The 23,405-nt window shown below is 46.7% G+C and overlaps 2 protein-coding genes across 2 annotated transcripts in view; one reads left to right on the top strand and one right to left on the bottom strand.

Annotated features, from left to right (window-relative positions):
- Positions 1 to 23,405, bottom strand: part of LOC131269407 (uncharacterized) — a 209,463-nt gene that overhangs the window by 79,592 nt on the left and 106,466 nt on the right. The window lies entirely within an intron of this gene.
- On the top strand, positions 1,455 to 6,754 carry LOC131269410 (rab11 family-interacting protein 1). Its single transcript, XM_058271758.1, has 4 exons — positions 1,455 to 2,367; positions 3,282 to 3,426; positions 3,502 to 5,148; positions 5,226 to 6,754. Exons 1-4 carry the CDS (start codon positions 2,337 to 2,339, stop codon positions 5,230 to 5,232), a joined length of 1,830 nt encoding a protein of 609 aa, XP_058127741.1. The 5' UTR covers positions 1,455 to 2,336; the 3' UTR covers positions 5,233 to 6,754.

The following is a 23,405-nucleotide window of genomic DNA, read 5'->3' as shown; positions in this document are numbered from 1 at the left end:
TTATAAAACAAAAAAAAAAACGGCGCTCGGTCAGCGCTGCGCCTTTCGATGGTACGCCCGTGCGAATGTGTCTCTTCCGGGAGGGCTGGCCGGAAACGTCCTGATTTGTTCGCAGCACTTCGTCCGGGAAATTGGCGAGGAAAGACGGGGCGCGCTCAGGGCACCATCCCTTTGTATGTAGTTTCCTGTTTTTTTTTTTTTTGTTCAAAAGAACTATCGACGGTCAGAAACTAAACGAGGGCGATACACGCCGTTGTCACCAATGCGCCAATGCGCGTTCTTGTTTTAAAACACAACTATCTCCCGACGGCTCACAACACTGCACCAACAGATAACGCAAATGTGGGAAAAATGTGTTTCACCACCAAGAACCACCCTTTTTTTCGGCAGGCGTTCGCACCGATCGACGACGATCGCACCACTGACAAGAATGACGTTCGGGCCGTTTAGTTTTATTCTCCTTGGGCATTACGACGGCATTGCGACGTGCACCGTCTGTGTGTGTGTGTGGGACAGAGAACATGAATCGAACATGAACATGCCGGTGCAGGGGCAGGAGGGTGCATCGGTGGGCAGAAAGGGACGAACCGGGAGGGTTGAGGTAGCGACCGATCCCGACGAAAAGGGACCGTGTACTAAAAAGCTACAGTGCTTGAAGCATTTCTTCGCTACTTGAGGAAAAAGCCTGCGAAATGTGCGGTAGATGGAAGCTTCCAATTCCTAAGCCCACATAACAGTAGAGCTTTCTGCTAAGCACCGTAATATTCAAGCCCAATATTTCATAAATAATACAATTAGAATGTCTTTTCCCAAACTTGTTCCCATTCCCTTTCCTTTCGAAAACGAAGAAATCCTTTCGATTAACGAAAATTATATAAATGTTTTAAATAGATAAGCAGTTGCAGAGTCCATCCATTCCAATGGAACACACAAGGAAGAAAAGCTTTTCACAATCCGGCGATTATACAGAATTGAGTGGTGAAAGAAAATAAAGTAAACACATGTTTTTTTTTTACAAAAATTAATAGGTTAACAATTAAACTCTGAAATCAAATGCAGTGCGACACTAACATTTTCATTCACCCTCTTCACGTTCCGCAATTTGCACGTTGGTTGACCGATAAGATCAGGGAAAACTTGAGAGAACATGTTAGATGTGTTCAGTTTAGTTTCGCACCTACTAAATGCATTTTCGTGCATCGCTCTTTATTGAAGAGCCATTAAAATGTGTTAGGAAATCTGAGAAAATGGTGTTTGTTCGATGCTACGAAAAAAAGGCAGTTGTATTTTGGTAAGGACGTGACGGTTAAAAATATCCTTCGAATTAGTACCGAATAGAAACGTCAAACCGGAACGTCAAAGTGCACCGATGACAGCACCTTCACTTGGAAAGACATCCTTGGCCTCGCCAGGCAGCCATCACAACTGGTAGAGTAGTTACGTTGAACGGTACCGAACGGGGGCTGGTATTTATTTGCAATCGTTCTCAGGAAATTCGTACCTGCTAGTTTTGCGTTTCGGTGGCAAGTTTGGCGGCCTGGCGACGTGCCTTCGACGTGCCTTTTGCAGTTAGTAATAATTTAATTTGTGTTCCTCGTTCGGTTGCGTTCGGTGCGTTTGTGCGTTTTTGTGTTTTGATCATCGCATCTCTTTGTTGGCACGGTAAAACGCGAATGATGTGTCACTTGCTGCAACGATGCTGAAGGAGGAAAGCTATTCCCAATAGTGCTGATTCATAGCAGCGTAGGGCAACCATCCGTGGCGATAGGCGGAAGGGAAGAGCGCAGGAACCGGATACTAGTAGCGCTCGCGGAGGGTGGAGGAAACTAGACGATAACGTCCAGGACACCAGGGGCTGCCCGATCGACCTGTAGCTGCAAGGGTGGCATCGTTTTCCGCACGGCCACCAAATATACAAAGCTTGTGAAAGTTTCGTTTTCGGCTGCCAGCACAGCCGGTTGGAAGGAGGTGTGGAGGTGGGGGAGGGGAGAAGAAGGCCGCACGATTTCCGCTGGCAGCAGCAGCAGCAGCAGCAGCGCTCGCTCGGTGTGTTGGTGAGCGGAATAATTGTGCGTGGATCACTTAATTTGTTCGAGCGGGTGGTGAAAGAAAGTGACCTTTTTTTGCGCCCCGATCGAGTTTCGGGGGTTTTGCCGTAAGCGAGCGTCATCGAAATCCGAAAGCCACCCACCACTCGAGGGTGGAGGAGAGTCGGCATCGAATCGCCAATCAGCTGTTCAACAATCATTACATCAACAGGCGGAAAAAAGGAAAAATAACGGAACAATTAAATTAAACAACCACACGACAATTCGGCAGCCAACAACGAGGAAAAAATGTGGAGTCCAACGCACATTCAGGTGACAGGTAAGTGAACAATGCGCGCGACGCAAGCAATAGGCTAAATTGGGTGGAATGGAATGCACACACAAGATCGATGCGCAATGGCTTGAGCGGAAGGGGCCGTTGAAGGGGCGGAGGGGCTTATAAGATAAAATAGAGGCCCGATGAATCATCCGCGAGCAAACACAAACACACCTTCGCGGAGGAAGTGGACTGTAGCTCCAGACGGAATGTACGGAAAGGCCTGGGATGTATTTCTACGTTATTCGCTTCTTGATTGCTTCAACTTGCCGCTTGACTGCGTTATCTTCTCCCCTTTCTTTCCCGAGCTGGAGCACACTACGCTTTATCTCGGGTTTGGGTTACAATTTATGCAATTCTCTCCCCCAGTCCCGGGTGGCCTGGTGGCGATTTGCGTGACTCTTTCCCCGGCAACCCGGATCCTACAATGGTCCCTTGCGGCGATGAGAATAACAACTCCTTCGAAAAATTTGAATCAAACTGAACAATCATCACAACGATTCGAATCTTTCATTTACTCTTTTTGGATTTCAAAACGAGAAAATTGAATTTGTCGCCACAAAGATTTGAATCCAAAGTAGAGATTAGTCCCCAGTAATCCCAAAAGTGTGTAAAATAGTTACTAGTCTTCACAGAGACTCCGTAACAAGGAATCGAAACCTCAACAGCGATTAGAATCCCAATCAGAATTTAAATAAAAAAGGATTTTCTCAAACTATTTGTGTTATATAATTCAATAATAAGATTCTCAGTCACTCACTCACTCATTCTTGCTCTGAACGCACATCACTAGTTCCCTGGTGCAAATTTATGTGAGAAAACATCTCCATCAACCGTTACTTCGAGGTCCGGTTTTCGGTGCTTAAGAAGTTCTCACCATCATTCTTCTCCCCCTAAAAAACAAACGTTTCTTCCAGTGCAACGCGCCAAAGGGTTGCTGATGAAGGGTAAGGGTGGCACGAACAACTGCTTCGTGATCATCGCCCTGGGCAAGGAGAAGTACCAGACGTCGATCAAGGAGAAGGCGCCCGAGTCGGTCATCTGGAATGAGGAGTGCGAGCTGTAAGTCGAGTTGCCGGCGTGGTCGCGTCCGGGTGTGGGTGTTGTTGTTTTACAATTTTAATTGATGCTTCGCAGGCAAATACCGTCGCAGGGCAACCAGGCGCAGCTGGTGCTGACGGCGCTGCACCGGAACACGATGGGTATGGACGAGTTTCTGGGGCGCGTCGTGCTGCCGCTGAACGAGATGGACGTGTACGAGCGGCCCCGCTCCCGCTGGCACAAGCTGGAGAGCAAGGACCGGGAGAAGAAGAAGGAGAAGGAGCGGGGCGAGCTGGAGGTGCGCATCTCGTTCACGGTGAAGGCCGGCTCGCTGACCGACCTGAGCAAGAAGGAGAAGAGCAAGAGCTCGATCAGCAACCTGGCGTCGAGCGTGGGCGGTTCGCTGCTGAGCATCGGTGCGATCGAGAAGCGCAAGGGACTGAAGAAGATCGCCAAGTCGATCGGCTCGAAGATGCACATCTCCGGGCTCGGCAAGGGCAAGGGCAAGGAGTCGGGCGGTGGACCGGACGACGGCAGCTCGATGTACAGCGGTAGCTACTCGAGCCTCAGCGGGGTTGGTGCGGGCGGCAACGGAAACGGCAGCTCGGCGGCGACGCTCGTGGCCGGCGGCGGATCGTCGTTGGGCGGTCGGCAATCGAAGCAAACGTTCGGTGACGCCGACCCGGGTGTCATCAGCGAGGATGAGGACGAGTTCGTGCTGGACAACCTTTCGCACAAGAGCTCGAACGGGTCGCTCAACTTGCGCGCGGCCAAGAACGAGGAGCGTTCGCCGACGACGCTGCGTCAACATCCGCCGAACGTGCCGGCGCGTACCGCCCACAGTCTGCCCAGTGCCGAGCTTGGAGCCGAGGAGAAGGCACCACCACCGCCGGCACCGGCCGCCGGCACCAAGGTGGACGAGTGGGAGCAGAAGCTGTACGGTCGGAATCATCTGCTCGACATCGGCAGCACGGACTCGCTCAAGCGCCGGTCGTGGGAAAGCTCGCGCGTGATGCTATCGGTGCAGCAGGAAGATCAGGAGCAGGAGGCGGCCGAGCGGGAGGCCAACGACGCGGACGTGGGCCAACCGCGGGGCCAGCGTGGCTCCATGACGGCTCCCACCTCGCCGGATCTGGACGGCAGCGCCAAGGCAGCAGCAGCGGCGCCACCAAAGCCACTGCCACGCGTCGGGTCGCAGGATACGGCGGTTGGGCGGCAGTCGCCGGCACCGGCGGCGTCCCACGAGGCCAAACCGGAGAAGGAGAGCTTCACCAAGAAGCTGAAGCACTTCGTGAAGGATCGCAGCGGCGCGCACCGGGCAGACTCGCTGGAAAATCTCAGCACGGCTGCGGCCACGGCCACGGCAGCCGGCAAGAAACTCGGCGCGAAACGCCAGCAGGGTGGTGGCGGGGGGATCGGTTCCGGTTCGGCCGACCAGCGCATCATCATCGGCGGTGAGCACGGCGGGGCGGACGGGATGACGATGGCATCGGCCGCGGCGGCCGCCGCCGCCCAGCGCCAGTCGAAGCTCGCTCAGGTGTCACCGGAAACGCTCGCCAAGTACGAGGGCAAGTCGCGCGAGGAGGTGATCCGGATCGCGCACAACCTCGAGAGCGAGGTGCACTACCAGAAGCAGAAGGTAAAGGAGCTGGAGGACTATCTCGACAGTTTGCTGCTCAAGGTGATGGAATGCCACCCAAAGATCCTCCAGAACCCGTACCAGAAGGCAACGCCCACGAAGAGGTACGTTCGTCGGGGTTGCTTCACCCTTACCCGATTTCTACATATTCACAAGGTTTTTTTTTCTCTCTCCTCCGCAGTGGATGATCAACATGGTCCGCGACGCTAGCTGCAGCATCCCCCACTCGGGCCCATCCTTTTCTTCCACGCTGGCTAGGCTAACCTCGATCGATGGGGGGTCCGTCCAAAGCGCCAGCCAAGCGGCACCCGGACCTGAGGGGGTTCTTTCTTCTTGTTTATTTTTAGTGGAACCGTAAATTCAATTCATTAGCGACGTGGCGTGCCAAAACACCACCGATGCGAGCGATCCTGCAAACGGTGCCCGGCGGATAATCCTCCTGTGCAAAACTAAACCCCAAAAATCAAAACATAAGAATGTGTCAAAATAGCGGCCACGTTGTGCCTTCGGTTTTTCGATTCAAGACATGTCTCGGAGCCGTCCCGAAACCGTTTGCAAGATCCGCCGGTCCACCATACAGAGGCAGCTCCGGTTGCTGGACGCCTAATGCTAATGGGTGCAATTTATCGTATGCGAACGGTTGATCAAAATTATTCCCCGAAAAAGATAAATTATACCCGTGATAGAGAGAAGTATGATTGGACACAGTTTTTACACACAACTACTCATTAATTGTAACACACACACACACGCATACATTTACACACAAAACCACACACAAAATACACCGATATCTCGCATTTGCACCGTTCCCAGGGCGCATTTGATCCGGGGTTGCGATTTAATGCACTACACTAATCCCCCGCTTCCGTTCGCTGCCCGTCAATGTGCGCTTCCGTTGTGTGCAGTTGATACATGCCAGCACAACGAGTTTAAGCTGTCCAATTCGCCAACAAATTGCAATCTTCCTGTTTTATTTTAAACCATTCCACACAAGAAGTGCAAGTGATGTCTAATTGCTTTTTACCATGGCGAACTCTTATCCCTTATGTTTTGTTTTGAGCCAATGTTAGGATCCAACATTTGTACGTAGTTCCCAATGATGTTCGTTTTAACTTGGTGGATTCTACAGCAAGAAGGGGTTGCGTTGCAATCTACCGAACATTATTGGTTCCGATTGTGAAAATACTTCACCGTACACAGAAGACCTTTTACTCCCATCCCACTAGACGTAACAAAACGTTGTTATGGGTCAATTTTGTGTTTGTTTGCTAACTGTATGTGTTTTTTTCAACTGTTGTTTCTGGTGAGCACTGAACGAGCGAATAAGCGCGGGATTATTGTATACCTTATCCATAAGAAACACCAAACCAAGCAGAAACAGAGAGAGAGAGAGAGAGAGAAAAAAGGAGAACAAAATTTAATTATACACCATTATTGTGGTTAGAAACATATAAAGAGAGGGAAGGAATTAAAATACTATGAGGATCTGCCGACGAAACCGAGCCCAAAACCGGATCGTCGTATCGATTGATAGACACAGATAAAGAAAGAGAGAAAGAGAGAGAAGGTAGTTTTTTAAAAGTACATTGGCGTGTCGATAACTTTCTACATTATAGCCACGGTTAGTTACTTTTAAATAATTATTCTATTGTTATTATTAATATTATTTTTTTACTATTAAAATCTTACACTGAACACAAGTGGAACCAATAACACACACGCTCACGCGGGGTTTTTGTGGTGGCGCCATTTATTAGCTCGTAATGAAAGAAAAGCGTTATGCCGTTTGAATGTCCGTTTTAATTATGCCTCGTTTTAGGTGCGCTATGGCGAAAGGGAAATGATGTACAACGAACTGGAACGCCCTGGAATAGTAGGGAATCTTTTTTTCCAATCGTTGATCAACAGCTGCACTATCTTACACATTTTTTAACGAGCTTAGTTGATGAGTTAGCGTTTCGGTGCACAAAGGTTGCAGGTTGCAGTGAAAAATTTCGAGCCAGAAGGTTCGTTACTTAGTTTCGCGGAATCGGTGGCAAATAAGAACGAAAAAGCGAAGCTTCGATGAATGGATCAAAACTCTAGCTCCAACTGCTAATGAGAATGGAATGCATCGGATGGATTGGAAAAATTGGTTTTGCATGGTGCAGGTCTCAGGGTATTACCTTTTTTTATTTTAGATGGTCACCCTCACAACGGAGCATCAATGCGCGAATGCAATGCGACCCCGATTGGAATCGAAAGTCAAAGGTTGGGCGGCGGGAAACCCGAAAAGCTGATAATGAACCGCGTGCATGCCTTTGCCGGCGCAGGGGAGAGGCGTTTCTTTTTTGCCAGCTCTCCTCCAGCGAAACTAATCAACGCACCAACGTTCTTGGACGACGACAAACTCGACCGGAAACCGTTCCGCCGGTGAATGCCGGTCGTTCGTTAACGCTCGCTTCGTTGATCAGGCGGTGCATCTAGCTTGATAGCGTCGTCCAGTCGAGCGTTAATTAACACACCAGGGCCAAATCCTTCGAGCACGCACGTAACGCATCCAATGCAAGCAAAATAAGGAAGAAAGAGGAAAGCTTTTTTTTTAGTATTAGCAATCCTACGTTTGTTCGATGTCAAACGAATGCTTCCGAAAAGGCAGAAAAGTAATTTCATACCGTGCTATGGTTTTTTCATAGCAATTATAAGGAAAGTTGGACGAATTACGACGAATAAGGCATAATTTACAGCATCGTAATTCAAAAAGATATCACGGACGTGTCTTACCTCAGGTGAAAGATAGTTTAACTTTAGGAAAAATATAAACCCATACAAAAAGATATTGGATAAACACCATGACAAACAGGACAGCTACATTTACTCTGGTAAACATAGCATAAAAACTAATGAAGTTACATAAGTAACGTATTTTCCTGGGCCTTTTAAGAACCTGCTCACTTGACTTGACTCTCTTTTGGTATTGTGGGAGTAGTTTTCCTCAGTTTTTGTTTGTTATTTTGTTTGTTCGTATGTTTGTTCTTCTGTTTTGTTGTGAGGCATAAAGAATTACCAACAAACTGGCAATGGACTATGGATTCAAGCTTTATGGAGCTCATGGGAATGGAAATGAAAGGGCGAGATACAAAACAATTGCTTTTTAAACTAATGCGTTCTCCTATTTTGTATGTATAAGTGGTGTGCTGATGGCTTAACATTTTAAACATATAAAAATCGTACAACGTGTTCGACAGATAACAAACACAGTTGAATAATAAGTTTTTCGCCTGGGAAAACTTCTTTTTCCTCTACTCAATCGATGAAACTTTGGAAGAATATAGTAAATAAGATTATAATATCGAAAAAAAACAATTCAATGCGTATTTTTATCATAAATTGAGATGAAATACTGGTACGTATTGAACGTTCGTTTATTACACTGGGATATCCAGGGTATTCTTTTGGATTTTCCAAAAATGTGATTTCATTTACATCTAGAGTTCGGCAAAGTCGACTGGGGGCGTGTTGAGTAAACAACCAATGTAGGTTCGTCGCACTAGAAAGTCAACGTACGATCGCAAAAATTTGGTATATTCACCCGGAAGTAAGGGAGAAAGTGGGGAGGAGGGAGGGGTGGCGTACAAAGTTGAACACCGCCCGCCACGCTTAATTAACAGTGGAAACCGAAACCGGCGAAGACTCTGACACATCGTCGAGATGCTCGCAGGGATTGCTGGATATCACCGACTGGCTGGCAGATAATCATGGCAAAGTTTTTTGGGAGCTATGTTGACTCCCATTTGCCGCATTTTTGCATTTTGCCAAAACACACTTTTTGCCGCCGTGAACAGTCGATGTTTACTGACATACTGAGGCTGTGCTGCTGTGCAAGACACCTACAAAAACTAGTCACAGGGCGAACAAAGGTGAACAGAAAGGACAACACTGTGTTCACTGGGTAACATATAGCCTCGGGAGACCGTTCGGCGTGGAGTTCGATTCGTACGCGTCGGCAAATACCTCCGTATGAGGTATTACGGAGCTCTGCCCTGTGTTTGGTTTGTTTTTTTGTTTTGGAGAACCATCAAAAGACGCAGCTTAAATGCATTACCTCCGGCAGGAAAACATGCCAGCTTTCCGATGGCGGAAAAACAAAACCGAAATCCCCGAAACGGTTTTTTTGTTTTCCCCCGTGGCAAACAAACAGACAAACACAAAGTGTCTCACGTTCCCAGTGTTCCGTCGTTTTTCACTAATTGATGCAGCGCATTCGGGTGGGACTTTGACATAAAGGGGTTCTTCACTTTGCGCACAAAGAAGGTAAACAAAGTGTCCGATGAACATTTGTGAAACATTTGCAGAAATTGGGACAGAACTTTCTGCTCGTGGAGGGTTCATAATATTTTCGGTTTTCGTAAGTGAAAGCAGCGACGTATCGTGTTTTGCGTGAGATGAAAATCTAAAAACCTGCGCTCCGTTACTTCGGGGATCGAACTCGTCCTTGGTTAGCCTGAAAGGGGTCCGGTAAAAATCGGCAGTATTGAGCTGTTCAAATAATGTTTCGCGAAAAATCACAGCCAGAACGAACGGGGCAGACGATTGGCGCACAACGGGAAGCCATTTATAAAATTAAACATTCCTCGCAGCCGGGAAGCAGAAAAGAAAGTGCAAAGCAACGTACATTCCGGTTTGCGACATCATCAGATTGGCCCTGTGTGTGTGTGTGTTTTTTTTTTTGTTTTCTCCCGCTCCTGATGATAAGGATTAGCTCAACGGCTGGTTTGCGGTATTCCGGATTTCCGATGCGAATGCGTTACGCCGAGCCGCCTATGCTGCCAGGATTGCGGCCCATCACTCATGCCGTAATGGAGTACCTGGAGTTTAGAGTTGAGTTTTTGCCGGCTCCTCGTCCGCGCCTTAAGCTCGGACAAGCTTGCACCGGAGGCGCAGGTTGGCAAATATCAAGCCTCCGAAATAGAGGAACCAATGTGGGGGAAAAAAAACGGGCATGATTAACCTTTGAGTGCGCGAGCTATCTCTACTGCCCAGATGACGACTCCTTTGAGAAATTTAAAACGAGCCTATAAACATCCAAATCTACACGAACTGAAGTATTCCTGATTTTGGAGTCCTTTCCGGGACTTTTAACCTAAAATTCGCTCACTGTTAAAACAATTTTAAATCACTTATTTTGTGTTAGATAGCTTTCTCCAAGATTTTGCGGATTAGAACCAACGAAACTGGGGATAGCGATTTATGCTTCATTGTACACGCATTTACGTGATAATCGTTGTATGTTATTAGGTTAGTTGATGTTTATCGATTACTGTTGGACTTATTTGTTTTATAAGAGCTTGTTATTAATTCTACATGTTTGCAGTATTTTCGTTTAAGTTCTATGTTTATCTATAGGAAAACATTCTAAAACAACAACAGTATTCTGTAACTTTTTCCAACTCGGATACATATTTTATGACAAATGTTCATTGGGGAACTATAATGGGGAATATCAAGAGAAGAATTTTTAAAAATACGACAATCTCGAAGCGGATGTCATTAAACAGTATGTTTGTGCTTAATATAACGGCACTATCCACCGAAGGGTTGGTCCGCGGTGTCCTGGCCGTTTTGGGGCACATCAGACGAGCAATGGCACACCAAAATTCGAGCACATGCAATGTCGGTGTGATGAACGTTCGTCGCTGATGATGATAGAAATCTTGTTAGTGTTGATGAACTGCCTCCGAATGGGTTGCAGGTATGGAAAAAAAAGGTAAAAAGAGTTTCACAAGAAAACAAAAAAAAAACCAACACACACCGGACAGAAAAATGCACCGCGCGTCAAAAGTACGAGGAGAAAAAAGGAATAACACAGCCTCGCCACAACGGGGATTCCGATAGCCGGGCGAGCTCTGCGGAGGAAACGGCATCCTCCCGAGGAACCGATGCTGACGACCAGCATGAATAATGGATTATGTGGGAAAACCGACTCCACCAGCGACAAATGGGCACATGAGACGAGCATTAGAAGACGCAACACAGGCAAACAAAAAACGAATTAAATGATGCCCATTCGTTTCAATTACCCGTCACAATGCTGACGTGCTGCTGGCTTGGTGGGTAAACCGGTGGAAAACTCCCGATCCTGCTGCCGGGTATTAGTTGCATTAGCGGCGCGTACGAAATTAAATTGAAATTATACGTAGCTTAATTCCGCTTTCGGAAGCCAAACCAACTAACAAATAAACAAACATATCCGAGATGATAATTGACGCAAACAATTAAATCAAACAAATATTGTTTCAACAGTTGCGAACTCATCATATATCTCAGAAGGTTGCTAAATAATTGTCAATACTTATTAAATTATTGGTGTTTCATAATTTCGTTGTAATTTGCAATTCTAAAACACCTTGTTTTCATCTCCACAACGTAAATTGGAGGATTGTAATTCCAATTCTTTTCAGTATTCGTTAAATAAAAACTAATGTTTATAAGGCTTCGATTTAGGCAAAGTTATTTTGTAAATAATTAACCTCAAAACAGACATTGAGGAATGAAAATGTTCGTCAATTCTTAAACCTTGGATTCTATACTATGCAGGAATATGTACAACAGCGATTATTCAGAAACAAAGGCACACTTAAAACATTGTTGATGGCGCCCTTCAAACAAATGCCACCACCAGCCAATCTCTTATCAGCAATCGCTGTATCGGTTACGAAAATCGGTGGTCGGAACTTTGATCACGTTTGTACGCCGTCTTTCGTTTAAGATAAGCTTAAGATAACGGACGTGTAATGCACAAACCAAGCGGTTTTCCAATTAGCGTCCGCAAACTCCAATTGGCATAACGCCGGCGCCTTCCATGCCAGGGCCAGGTCGAGTCCGTAGAACAAATACATCGCTAATAGGATTAGCGCTGCAATAAGGGCTGAGGTGCCATTGAGTCCTCGACGGTGAGAGAATGGCGATTTTCACTCCTTTTCCGGCAGCTCAGCCTCTCATCTCTCCGAGGTCCGGGCGTTCGTTCGGAACCCTGGAGGCTCTAACCCCTTTTGGCTTTTATTTGTCCGAGAACCCTAAGCTGGCGCCGGGGACGTATCAATACCCGGAGAGGGTCAGTGTCTGGTGCCCTTGCGGATATAGGGAAGGGCCTAGTCAAACAGTATCTGTCGGTTGCACATTTGCGTGTTTGTTGACCCTTTCATGCAGATCCTAGTTGAGGCCACACACATCGGTACACCGTCTTCAGAGCGGCTAGAAGTGCCCGCGATGCCCCTAGATCTATTCTGGAATCAGTTAAATCACAACAGTCAATCAAACCTTACTTTTGCAATATCTTCGCTAGTCGTGCGCCATTCTAATATGAAGATACGAGCGATTTAGTGTACAGGTACGACCCACGTTACAGGAGGTATCTCCCACGAAGCCCAATCGTAGTCCAGGATCTACGCAATCTGAACTAAACCGACCAAAAAACGAGTAGAGATTTAACGAAACAAAGCTCAACAGTGGAAGCAGAAGAGAACTCGCGAAAGACACATACACAAACACACACACACACCCCTTGCTAGGTACGTGGATATAGACGAGATGAGCAAAGGGACAGGGATAAAACCAGTAGCCGCATTCAGCAGCAGTAGCATCGGGGTTGCATTCTTTGCTTGCTTTGGCACGCAATGCACCGAGTCGAGGGCTGGGATTTGTGGATCAGCTTTCACCGAACCGTGTCCGTGCTCTCCGTCTATCTGCCTGCATAGCCGCCATTCAGCAACCGAATAGGGAAGCTAATCGTCTAACAATGGGCGAAGAGCGCGGGCTGGCAATAGTAATTACTTACCGACGCTGGATTGCCGACTTCGGAAGTTATCCAAACATTCGCCGCTTGCACAATTGCCACCGCTCGCTAGGGCGGGGAAGCTCAGAGCCTTGAGAGCCTCTTCAGCCCGTCGACCCGGGGGGTCCTCGAGCCCTCTCGTGCCCGTGGTAACCGTGGTGCCCCTGCGGTGCTTTTATCTGGCCGGTTGGTTCCTTATTATCCCTTTTCGGCTGACCGAGAGACGCCCGCTCTAAGAGAAGCGGCAAGATCTTGTGCCGCAGACCGGGTGGTACAGCTTCATTCCACACCCACAGCTTGAGGCAAGAGGGGTATCCAATTTTCCCAGAAACTGGGAAAACGATTGCTGCCACGGGCACCTTTGTAGTTCTAAGATAGATTCGCCAATTGAAAGCAATTAGTACCAACACGACACTTTTCGTTTTCCTAAAATAAAGCTTTTCCGACGACTATCTTAAGATTTTCGATTCTGATCTTGGTAAGAGAATATATAGAGTTTTTAATCCCCAAAAACTACACACATGACAGTACAAGATGCCTCTGAACCGATGCAACTACAACAGGTGCTCGCTAACTCCTGCGATTGGTTGGAATCTGAAATCCTGAATCCTGTTGTCGAAAACCAGCTCAGTTATATCCTGGAGCAGAACAAAGCGACTCTCTATCAACCAGTATTCTATCAGTGGTCAACCTGGGGACACCTCGCTCCAGTTGTGTTTGTGATATTGATATGCTAGTAGAAGAATACTTGGGCTGATGAAGAGGCTGACGTGCGGCTCCAGCGATTCTATGTGTAATAAGGCTTTGTAGACTCGTCTATAGAGCTTTCAGAACTATAGTTATATAGTCATGAGTATTATCCTACTAAGACACAAGCCAGCTTCGAGGCGCAGAGATTATGAAGACTCGCATTGATCTCCATGAATCGAGTGTTCACAGTTTCACAGTATGACATTTGCCAAACAAGTACAATGGTTAGGGATTTCAATGCTGTTATAGTTTCATATGACTACAGCTTCTTCACCAGATCCAGTGCAATGTAAGACACAACACGGAGTGTGTTGGTGAGTTTAGATACTGCTGCATCTGTACTAAGGTTTAATGGCTATGTTAGGTAAAGCTCTAACAGCCTTCTTGACTGCTAAATCTCCTACATGAACCATTCTTTGGTTTGCCTCTTCTTAAAAGAAAAGCGTTAGGACTGATTAGTACCTGATGGTCCTAAAAGTTCGTAGTTGGAAGAAAATGTCATGCCTATTCTTCTGCTCTCCTTCGCTCATCGGATCCGCTCAGTTCTGGTGCCAGTTCTGGTCGCCGGAGCAACGGATCCAGCTTCTCGGCTCAGAAGCCAGAACGGCCGCGTTTTTAATTAAGCACAGTTTAACGTCCCGTGTAACCGATCCGAATCGGGAAGTTTGCCGGTCGCCAGGCACACATCGGCACCCCGCCGCGCCACAGGGTTGATCGCTAATGAGCACGCTAGAAGGCTGCGTTTACCTTTCCAGACACTCGCAGGTAATTCGAACCAGCGTGTGTAGGTTTAAATCCTTTTTTTCCTACACCGAAAGTCCGTCTCCCAGAGTTCCCGGAGTGTGTTTTTTTTATTTGCGTTTGTCTGTGACAGGAGTGCTAGGGTACTCCAGGCCCGTGTTTTCCAACTCTTCCGCCATTGCTGGCGTGAACCGGGTTGTGTCCCTCCATTCTTTAGTCGCTCAGCTTCCGATTGGTGCGTTAGTGCGAACTGTATTTGTTTATTTCGTTCGTTCGTTCGTTCGTTCATTTATTTGTTTGTTCATTTGTTTTGCTTGTTGCCGGAGGACCGCTTGTTAGGAGTTTAGAGTATCGGTGGCTGCTTCATTAAGGTTGCCCTGCTACTCGGAAGGAAATACAGGGAAATGTTCCTCTCACACGCAGACACACACGCATGCACACACGGGAAACGACACACGAGCTCGTCATTATCGAAATGCCGCACCGGAAAGTTTTCACCCCCGGAGCCCGGAATTTCCCAAAACTTTTCGCTCACGTACGCGTTAGCGCGCGCGCACCGATTTTCCACCCGCTTTTCCACCACGGGTTGTAACTTTTCCCAATCCACGGGTGTGTGTGCATGTAATCTGAGCGTGTATGTAAATGCTTGCGCAGGAAGGAGCAAAGGGGTGGATGGAAGGTGGATTGTAAATGTCTTATGCTCATGCATCTTCATCCCCCCCCCCCCCCCCCCCCCGCCGTTCCCGACCGTTCCAACACCAGCTGCCATCCTGAGGGTTTCAGGTGAAGGTTTTCCCGCTTTCTTCCAAGACTTTTCTCCGTTTTCTCGGGTCGTTGTCGTCGTCAAATTAGATAAAAGTTTATTAGCGTTCCGTCGTTACACCGAAACAAAAGGCAGCGCAGCCTCCTATCCTGCTTCCCTCATGCCAACGCGCCAAAGACGAACGACCGGGCGAGGAAAAATGGCGGAGAAAAGAAATTAAGTAGTTTTTATTAGCGGCATCATAATGAGGCTACATTTTCCAACCCCCGGCTCGTAAGCGTTACAGTTTACCACCGGCTTCGGCCCACTCCACCCCCACCCCACCCTTCCCATCCCTCGCGTTACGCCCGCGTCGCAGAAAAACTGTGAAATTTTCCCTCCCAAGGCGTGTATTTAAAATTCATAAGAAACGAGCGCACCGCGCGAAAGCTCATATAAATGGTAATGATACCGTTCGTGCTGTTGGGAAAGCTTTTCCCCTACGACCCCCCCTCCCCCTGCGACCTCATCACCTCCCCACACACCCGCAGGGAGTGGAAAACTCACCGTAACTACACCCGGGGTGCGTTTTGCCGGGATTTTATTTTGTTTCGCCGTAAAAAGCGAAACTGCTCAACTTTGATGGGTGCCTCCCGTCAGGTGTGGATGTGTGTGTGTGAGTTGAGGATATTTTTCTTCATCTTGTTTTTCCTCCCCTGCCATCGGCACGGAAGTTAATTTAAACGTGCCAAAAGGTTTACGTGCGCATCACGAACGGATGGAGTTTTCCACTTCGGGCACTGAGACGTTTTTCCCCCAACGCGAAAATGGCCGATCGAAGAAGTTTCGTACGACGGCTTGGATGGGTTTGCTTCGAGATGCTGCGTGCCTCGAATTGACTTCGTTGACTTTTTGGAATATTTTAATTTTTACTGAATAAAGAGAAGCACCAAACGGTATTATATTTCATTTATTCATTTAATTATATTGTTTTGCGAAAACGTTTGTTTAACGATAAGCAATTCTTAGCGAAACAGCAGGGAGAGTTATTTCTACACGTTTTACTAACATTTGCTTCAAATGCAACTTGTTTGTTTGCATTGAACAAGACCACCTCGATTTTTATATGTTTTAAATGAATATATCGTTAAAATGAGCTTGCTTTCATAATGTGCGATCGAAAGTTATAAATTTTTCTATACAAGTGTTGATATTGCTAGTACTTACCAAACATGTTGCATTAACATGTTCAACGTCGAATGGTTCACCACTTTTAGTCGTCTTTTACGTCGTTCAAAGTGGTTCGAATTAACCTACGGAAATGTTAAGAAAAAGAAGGGGAAAATTATGACAACAACCGAAAATTCATTGAAGTAGCCTCGAATTATTTGAAATCTTTGGAACAAATGAAACAAACGTAATAGCTGCTCGTTTTTTGAGAGACGATCCGTGAAGTGTTAGTAAAATTACGTTTCAATAAGAACCAACAAGAAATTGATGAAAGTTAAACGCAAGGATTAGACTCGATTGGGTTGTTATGAAGTGAATAAATGATTAAACAATAATGAACACCTAGAGGTATTCTTAAACACCATTGAAAATATAAAACGGTAAACAATAAACCAAAGATTTAGAGTTTGTGAATTTTCTTCTCTTCAACAGTCCGATTAAGAGTGTTTGTAGTATACCGTGCTGTTTGTTTCTCTGGAGGAAATTGATTGGCAACAATTTTTGTTTCGTTATCCACTGATTAACCTAATTGCTTCCCAGAGCGTTCGTGCTCATCCACCGGAAGCTGAAACTCTTAAATTGGCCAATTGACGGAAGCGTGTACAAGGGAAGCACATTCGAGCACGGTTGCGTCGAGGGCGGAAGCCGCTCGAAGCCCTACGGCAGCAGTGGGAAGATTTTCCCAACCCTGGAAGTTGTTTTTCCGCCCCCCACCTGGCGGGCGAGCCCTTTTTCGAGCGGAAAAATCCTTCCACTTACCGAGCGGTGCTGCATTATTTATTCCACCTTCAGGCGAAGATGGGGGATCAATCTTATCCTATGAAATATTTGACAGGGCAACCCGTTTCGTGAAAAACGAGGCTTTTCCCCGTTGCCGATATGCGGAAAGGATGGAGGAGGGGTTCCGAGCGAGGCGTTACTCGATACTTTCTCCAGCGAATAGGTTCATGTTTAGCATTTTGTATGTCGAAACGTCCTTGCAAGAATATTTTAAAAGTCTTACACTGTTAGAAATACTATACAATATACCGTAAATTGTGCTCAAAGGTTTTGGAAAGGTCACATAGGACACCAAATAATGTAAACAGATTGAAATTCGATTGTTCGGCAGCACTTTGACACTTTCTGTTTTATGAAATAGAAATGTAGCTCCTTCAAGGCAATCGTTTCAGTCTGTTGCAGGACTTTATTCGTTATTTGTTATTTGTTATTTTTTTCTTTTAAGATTGTCCATCTTAAAGGTTTCACAATGTTTGACCTTAATAACTTTTATTGATTAATTTTAACACCTACGGATTTGACTGGTTATGGTTTGTTTGAAAACAGGTTTGTATGTTTATGTTTACTGGTTGTGTCTTATCTGTCAAGTCGTTATAAATTTTAACGCAAATACTTTTTGGCAGTTTTTGGGATTTTGTTTACAACATTTTGAGTATATCTTCAAGTTGGTCTTAAATTTTCCCCAAATCTACAACACGATTGCGTCAAAACGTATTACCAGCTCCTAATTCGCTGGGTTAAACACTTAACTTTCAATCACTCGTTCAAGGAGAGAACAGCAACCGAGCAAGCTGTTTAAGGGCGACGTTAAAAATCCCAACTTTGTCGATCGGAGGAGAAAACCCTGAAAAACGATCTTTCCAGCGGCGTTGGTTCGCAATCGCTTCCATTTGTTTTTTATTTTAAAATAAAATTTTCAAGGGTTTTATTTTGCGTTTGATACCGCGTCGGCGATTTTCCTCTCTTTTCGGTGTGTGTGATGTTTCCAACTTTTTAAGTTACACTTTACCTACCGCAAACGCGCTCATCCTTTCTCACCCGTCGGGGGTCCCGAAGTGGCGGGTTTTTTGTGTGTTCCTTCAAGAAACCCGAAACCCAAACGGCGGCGAGAGGCAGAGTTCAGGAAAATCGATAGTTTTCACCAGTTTCGCAATTACATTACCCCGCCCGGGGGGTTTGCATCCTTGCAAATGGGGCCCGACCCTTGCATCGAAAAGAAAGAACGGGCAACAGAACGTCGGCACTTTACTCAAATCGATACTTATCAAGTGGCGGCGAGTTTTTAATTTTTGTTTTTTTACTGGATTTTTTGTTTTTGATTTTGTTTTGGTAATTCTTTTTTTTCGAAAAAAAAGATAAAATGCTTCCCATTGTGGACGGGATAAAACACTATCGCCACGGCAACACAAACGCACGCCATTCACACGCGATTTAATCTCGTGTGCCTGTGTGTGTGTGTGTGTGAATGCCTTTGAGAGCGAATGTGTGCCTTGCGGAATGGCGAAAAGGGCAGAAAACGCTGCGCGGTGGGGGGAGAAACAATCCCATCAGCTGCGGGCGGTGGAAAAAGGGAAAAGGGAAAAGTGAAAACACACGGAAAAAACGGGCTGGGAGTGGGAATGAAACTGTAACCGAACATAACGCAAACTGGAGGTGAAAGAAAAAAAAACACAAAACAAAGCGCAAAAGGAAACCTCCTTCCTTTTTTGATCAAAACAACAAACGAGCTAAGGTGGAAAGGGATAATGCGAAGAAATTAGCCTGCTAAGGAGCTGCGTCTTCGTCTTCAGCATAATCATGCTCATCATCAGGCTCATTGTGCTGCGCCGGTAAGCGATATGGTTCTGTGAAATAAAATAAACATATCACCTACACGAGATTATCGGTCTGTCATTTGTTCATTTGTTTGCTCGTCGGGCGCGTTCCTTTGTTTTCGTTTCGCTTTCGAGGCGTTGGGGGCTGTCTGTTTGTTTGCTTGTTTGTTTGTTTGTTTTCCGCCGACACACACGCACACACACACACACACACACACACACACACTCACAGGCCCGTGAAAATCCCCGGACCGGATCGAAAGAGGCTTTCCGCAGCATTTCTCCAGCAAACACATATGCGTGTGCACGAGGGCTGCACAAAGGACAATCGGATGATGCGCGTCTTACAGTCTTGACACTAAACACACACACACGTGTGACCACGGCCGGCCGAGATCAAGGCGGCCTTGAAGATCCTCGCCATCGCAAACTTCTTTTCTTTTCCTCCCAGCTTCCCGGCCACACAATCGAGCGGCTAAGCGTTCGGCTTACGGCGTGTGTGCGTGTGTTGTGCTTTGCATACCGAAAGTAAACAGGCCACATGCGGACACAATTGCATTAAGGAAGCTCGAGGGAAGCTCACGGTCCCATTTTAGCGACGGATGATCCTCTCGGGCGGTGAAATCGATTCCACACAACATCCCGAACAGAGTCCCGAATCTAAACAAACGTCGATGCATTACGTGTTGTTAAACAAAGGCCCCGGGAAGTGTCAGAAATCGGAACAATTTTTGTATTGAGAAAACAATTAAACAGTGCTGGACACAACAAACGTACTTAAGTGTCTACTTACCGGCTACTTTTAGTCAAATTTCCACCAAGTGGCGTTCTTAGTTGACTAGAGTTGTGTAATTCCGATTCAGATTCATGAATCTGAATGAATCTCTGCCTTAAAAGGGATTCATGAATCTTTCGTCGAGAGATTCATCGAGAGAAGATTCATTAGGCATAACACTATATTTGACACATCTAAATCGTATTGAATGACGTTGCGGCATTCGGGAAACAAAAGGGAATCCAACACATTGAGTTAGTTTTATAACGTTTGGATAACGTGTTTGGATAACAACAAGCTGTGCCAAGTGGAAGGATAACGGCTTTACAGTAATCGACGAAGGAAACGCCGCCATGATGAAATGTTCCTCAGTCAACTTCGGATCAATTTCGGGTGCTCGATTTCGAAGACATCCAAAAAGTTCTCCCAAATCAAGCTGAGCATGTTTTACACTTTCACATTTTTTTTAAATATTATATTACTTCTTATAAAATTTACAATTTCGAGTAAAAGTGAAGGTTTTTTGAGCAATCGTTTTCTAAATTTTAACGAATTCAAATCTGTTTGTTTGAAATATGTGTTGCAGTTCAACGCTATTTTGCTTTTTGGTAAAGATTTTAGGAAAATAAAGGTGCATTATTACTATAGCTAACTTATTCCTCCACATCTGTTATTTTATTTAGAATGCTCGTGTAGTTCATCACATTTGTTTTCTATGAACACTATTTATTCGTTAGTCTAGAAAAATCTATGTAAAAGATTTACTCGTCTCAACCGCCATATATCGGCGTGATGTTGACCAAAGTTTTATATCACTTTCTTATAGAAATTGTTTAAATTGATGTTCGTTCAGTTCTTTTGCAATTTATAGTTCGTGAAACCTTTCACAAAAGAAAAACATTTGTTATTCAAACGAAAGCCAATACAATAAGGGTTTTCATTCGCTTTCGGGAAGTTTTCGGAATGGAGTATCTTGCTGCAAATGTTGCGCTTACCACTGTATGTTTATGTTTGAAGCGATAAAAAAAAGGATTCCCGATGAAAATCTGTTTAAAATTGACAAGAAATCGCTTCCGCATGCTGGGCGCTTTTCCGCTCTGGAGAGGTTTTTCTTTCTGGTGAAAACCTCCTGGAAAAGTTCGGTAGCAAAAATAAATCTTCCCAAACAACACCAACAACCGAGTGTGCTCCTCCGATTGTGCTAATTACTCGCGGTCTCCCCCGCCCTCCCGCTTCCCGATCCACGGGATTTCCTTTGTTTCTCCTCCATTTTCGCCGTACCGCACCCGCACCCCTAAACCGGGGGAGCGAAACTTCTGTACAAATTGATGCACGATTTAGGCAACCGGTCCCGGAAAATCTTCGCTCCATTAGTAGTATTTACCGGGAAAACGAAGTGTTTTCCCTCCCGTCGCGGACTCACCCATTATCCCTCTTACACTGCTTCTCTCCTTTTTTTATCTGTCTCTTTCTTTCTCTCCCTCTCTCTCTCTCTCTTTCTCCCTCTCTTGGCTGGTGTTTCATTTAACCTTTCTGTTACCGTTTCGAAACAGTGTTCACTTCGAACCCAATGCTAACGCAATCAATACGGGCCCAGAACGTGTTTTCTTCTAATTGTGTGTGTGTGAGTGTGTGCGACCATTTTCAGGCCTCCATTTAACATCCTTCCCTCTCTCCCCCTTCCTCGCAGGTGTTGGCCAGGGCCTATTTTTCCCTCATCCTTTCCGGCGCTCCGTTACTCCTTCATCCTATAATTGATATGTTCTCTCAATTTCGACTTCTATCTGGATCGGAACTCGGTCGCGGTGGGGTGGGAGGGAAAGTGGGGTGGAAAATGGCCAGGGTAGCCAATCCATTCAGCCCGAATCCCATTTCCGTCGAGCCTCGGCTTCCCTCGGTTTCGGAGGGTTTTTGGTTTGGTTGTTCGGTTTTGGAGCTCGGACACAAAACCATCCAATCGATAATATCCTTAACCCGAGGAGGAGGGGAGGGGAGGGGAGGGCGCTGGGAGAAGCAGGGAAGGGCCAGCATCGGCATCGTTTCGGTGCCGTGCGGGCTGGCTCTCGAGAGGGCGTTTGGCAAAGCGGTTTTAGTGGAAGCTTTTTGGGGTTTTGTGAAGTTGTGAAAACGTTTTGTGCTCGGAATTGATCTCGCGCAACTCGTCCCTCCCCCTCCACACCGGTCCCCTCCCTCACGCATACACACAGACGGACACCCACAGTAGCATGCATAGACACACGCACAAACTACGCTGCAAAGATGAGATGAAATTTCATTTCAGCGTGTGTAGCACTATGTGTACATGAGCCCGGAAAATTCGCCACCCCCTTCCTTTCCACTGGTTTGAGGCACACACACACACACGCACAAGCTACAAACCGATCAATAGGATATGTGGGTGGAAACTGCATGCGGAGCCGGAAACACCGGAAGCAGTGTTTCCGTTTCGACAAACGATTCAACGGAACGGGAAAGGGTTTGCGGAAACAGGGTGGGTTGGGGGGGTTGAATCGGTTCGGAAAACATGTCGGGTGTGTGTCGTGCAAATAAGTGCGACAATTGGCACCGGGAGCCGTAGGTTTTTCCAGGCATGTCGGAAGAACCGGAATGTTTAGGGAAAACAGTCTTGGTAAAACCCATTTCCTGACTTTTCTCTCTCGCTGGTGTGTGAGGGATGTGGTGTGGGGGGGGGGGGGGGGGGGGAGCCGGAAAAACCGTGTAATATTCGTCCCGCTTGCCCCCGTAATGGATCCAATTTTCTCACCTTTTTGTTTTTTGTTGGAAAATTTAAGCAATTGTAAGCAACTCCATTCGAGGGAACGCTGGGAAATAAAGCGCTTCGGAATTGTTTTCCACCGGCTCCAATTGTGTCCACGAGGGCGCAGCAGCCAGACAAAAGCGTGTCGTGCGTGTAAGAAGTGGTCCAACATTCCTTACCGGCTGTTTTTTCCGATTCCGAACCGACGAGAGCGAGATGAGATCTAGATACCGATTTTCCCTGCCCAAAAACGCGGAGCCACATGGGCAGACATTTTCCGGAACGCCCCACGAGAGATGGCGGACCACGAGCGAAGTGGCGCGTGGTTCGTCCGCGCACATGTGTATGCGTTCGGCCTGTTCGCCTTCGCTTTCTTCCGAGCGCTCGGCATGTTTTTCCTTCCCATTGTTCCTTGCTGTTTGCTCGCTGCCGCTTTCTTATTCTTGTCCTCCCTCCTCCGAGCCGCCCTTTATCGCAATTTTCCCTTTTGCGAAGTGCATCGACGGAAAATTGACCTCAAAGTGTCTCCCGGGGGGTGGCACATCAAGCTCAACATTAAATTCAACAGGAGAAAATAAGTCCACAGCGCCGGAAAACCCACCCCCGTTTTCCACCGATCCAGACACGGTGGAGGAGCGGGTAGGGGAGGGAGGCAAACCTTATCGGCGCTGATCGGTACCAATCTGGGGGTGGACGCGGGGACGAATGAATTAATTGACAAGATGATGTTCTTTAAATTTGTTTTTAATTTTCCCCGACACCAACGGGCACCTTTTCCACCGCATTTCCACCACGCCTCGGAGAGCGGGAGAGATGGGTTTTCCTCGCGTCCCGCCGTGCTGAGGCACCGTCAACGCCAAACCAGGACACGATTGGCCAGCCCCAGATTCCCCGATGTGGCCTTTTTCCCTCCGTTCGCTCCGCCCACTTTGGTGGCGGAAGAGAAAACTCGTCC

Source organism: Anopheles coustani, chromosome X (genome assembly GCF_943734705.1).
Source record: "Anopheles coustani chromosome X, idAnoCousDA_361_x.2, whole genome shotgun sequence".
Taxonomy (NCBI): Eukaryota; Metazoa; Arthropoda; class Insecta; order Diptera; family Culicidae; genus Anopheles; species Anopheles coustani.
Note: the sequence above shows the minus strand (reverse complement) of the source record. Positions and strands in the feature narration are given on the sequence as shown.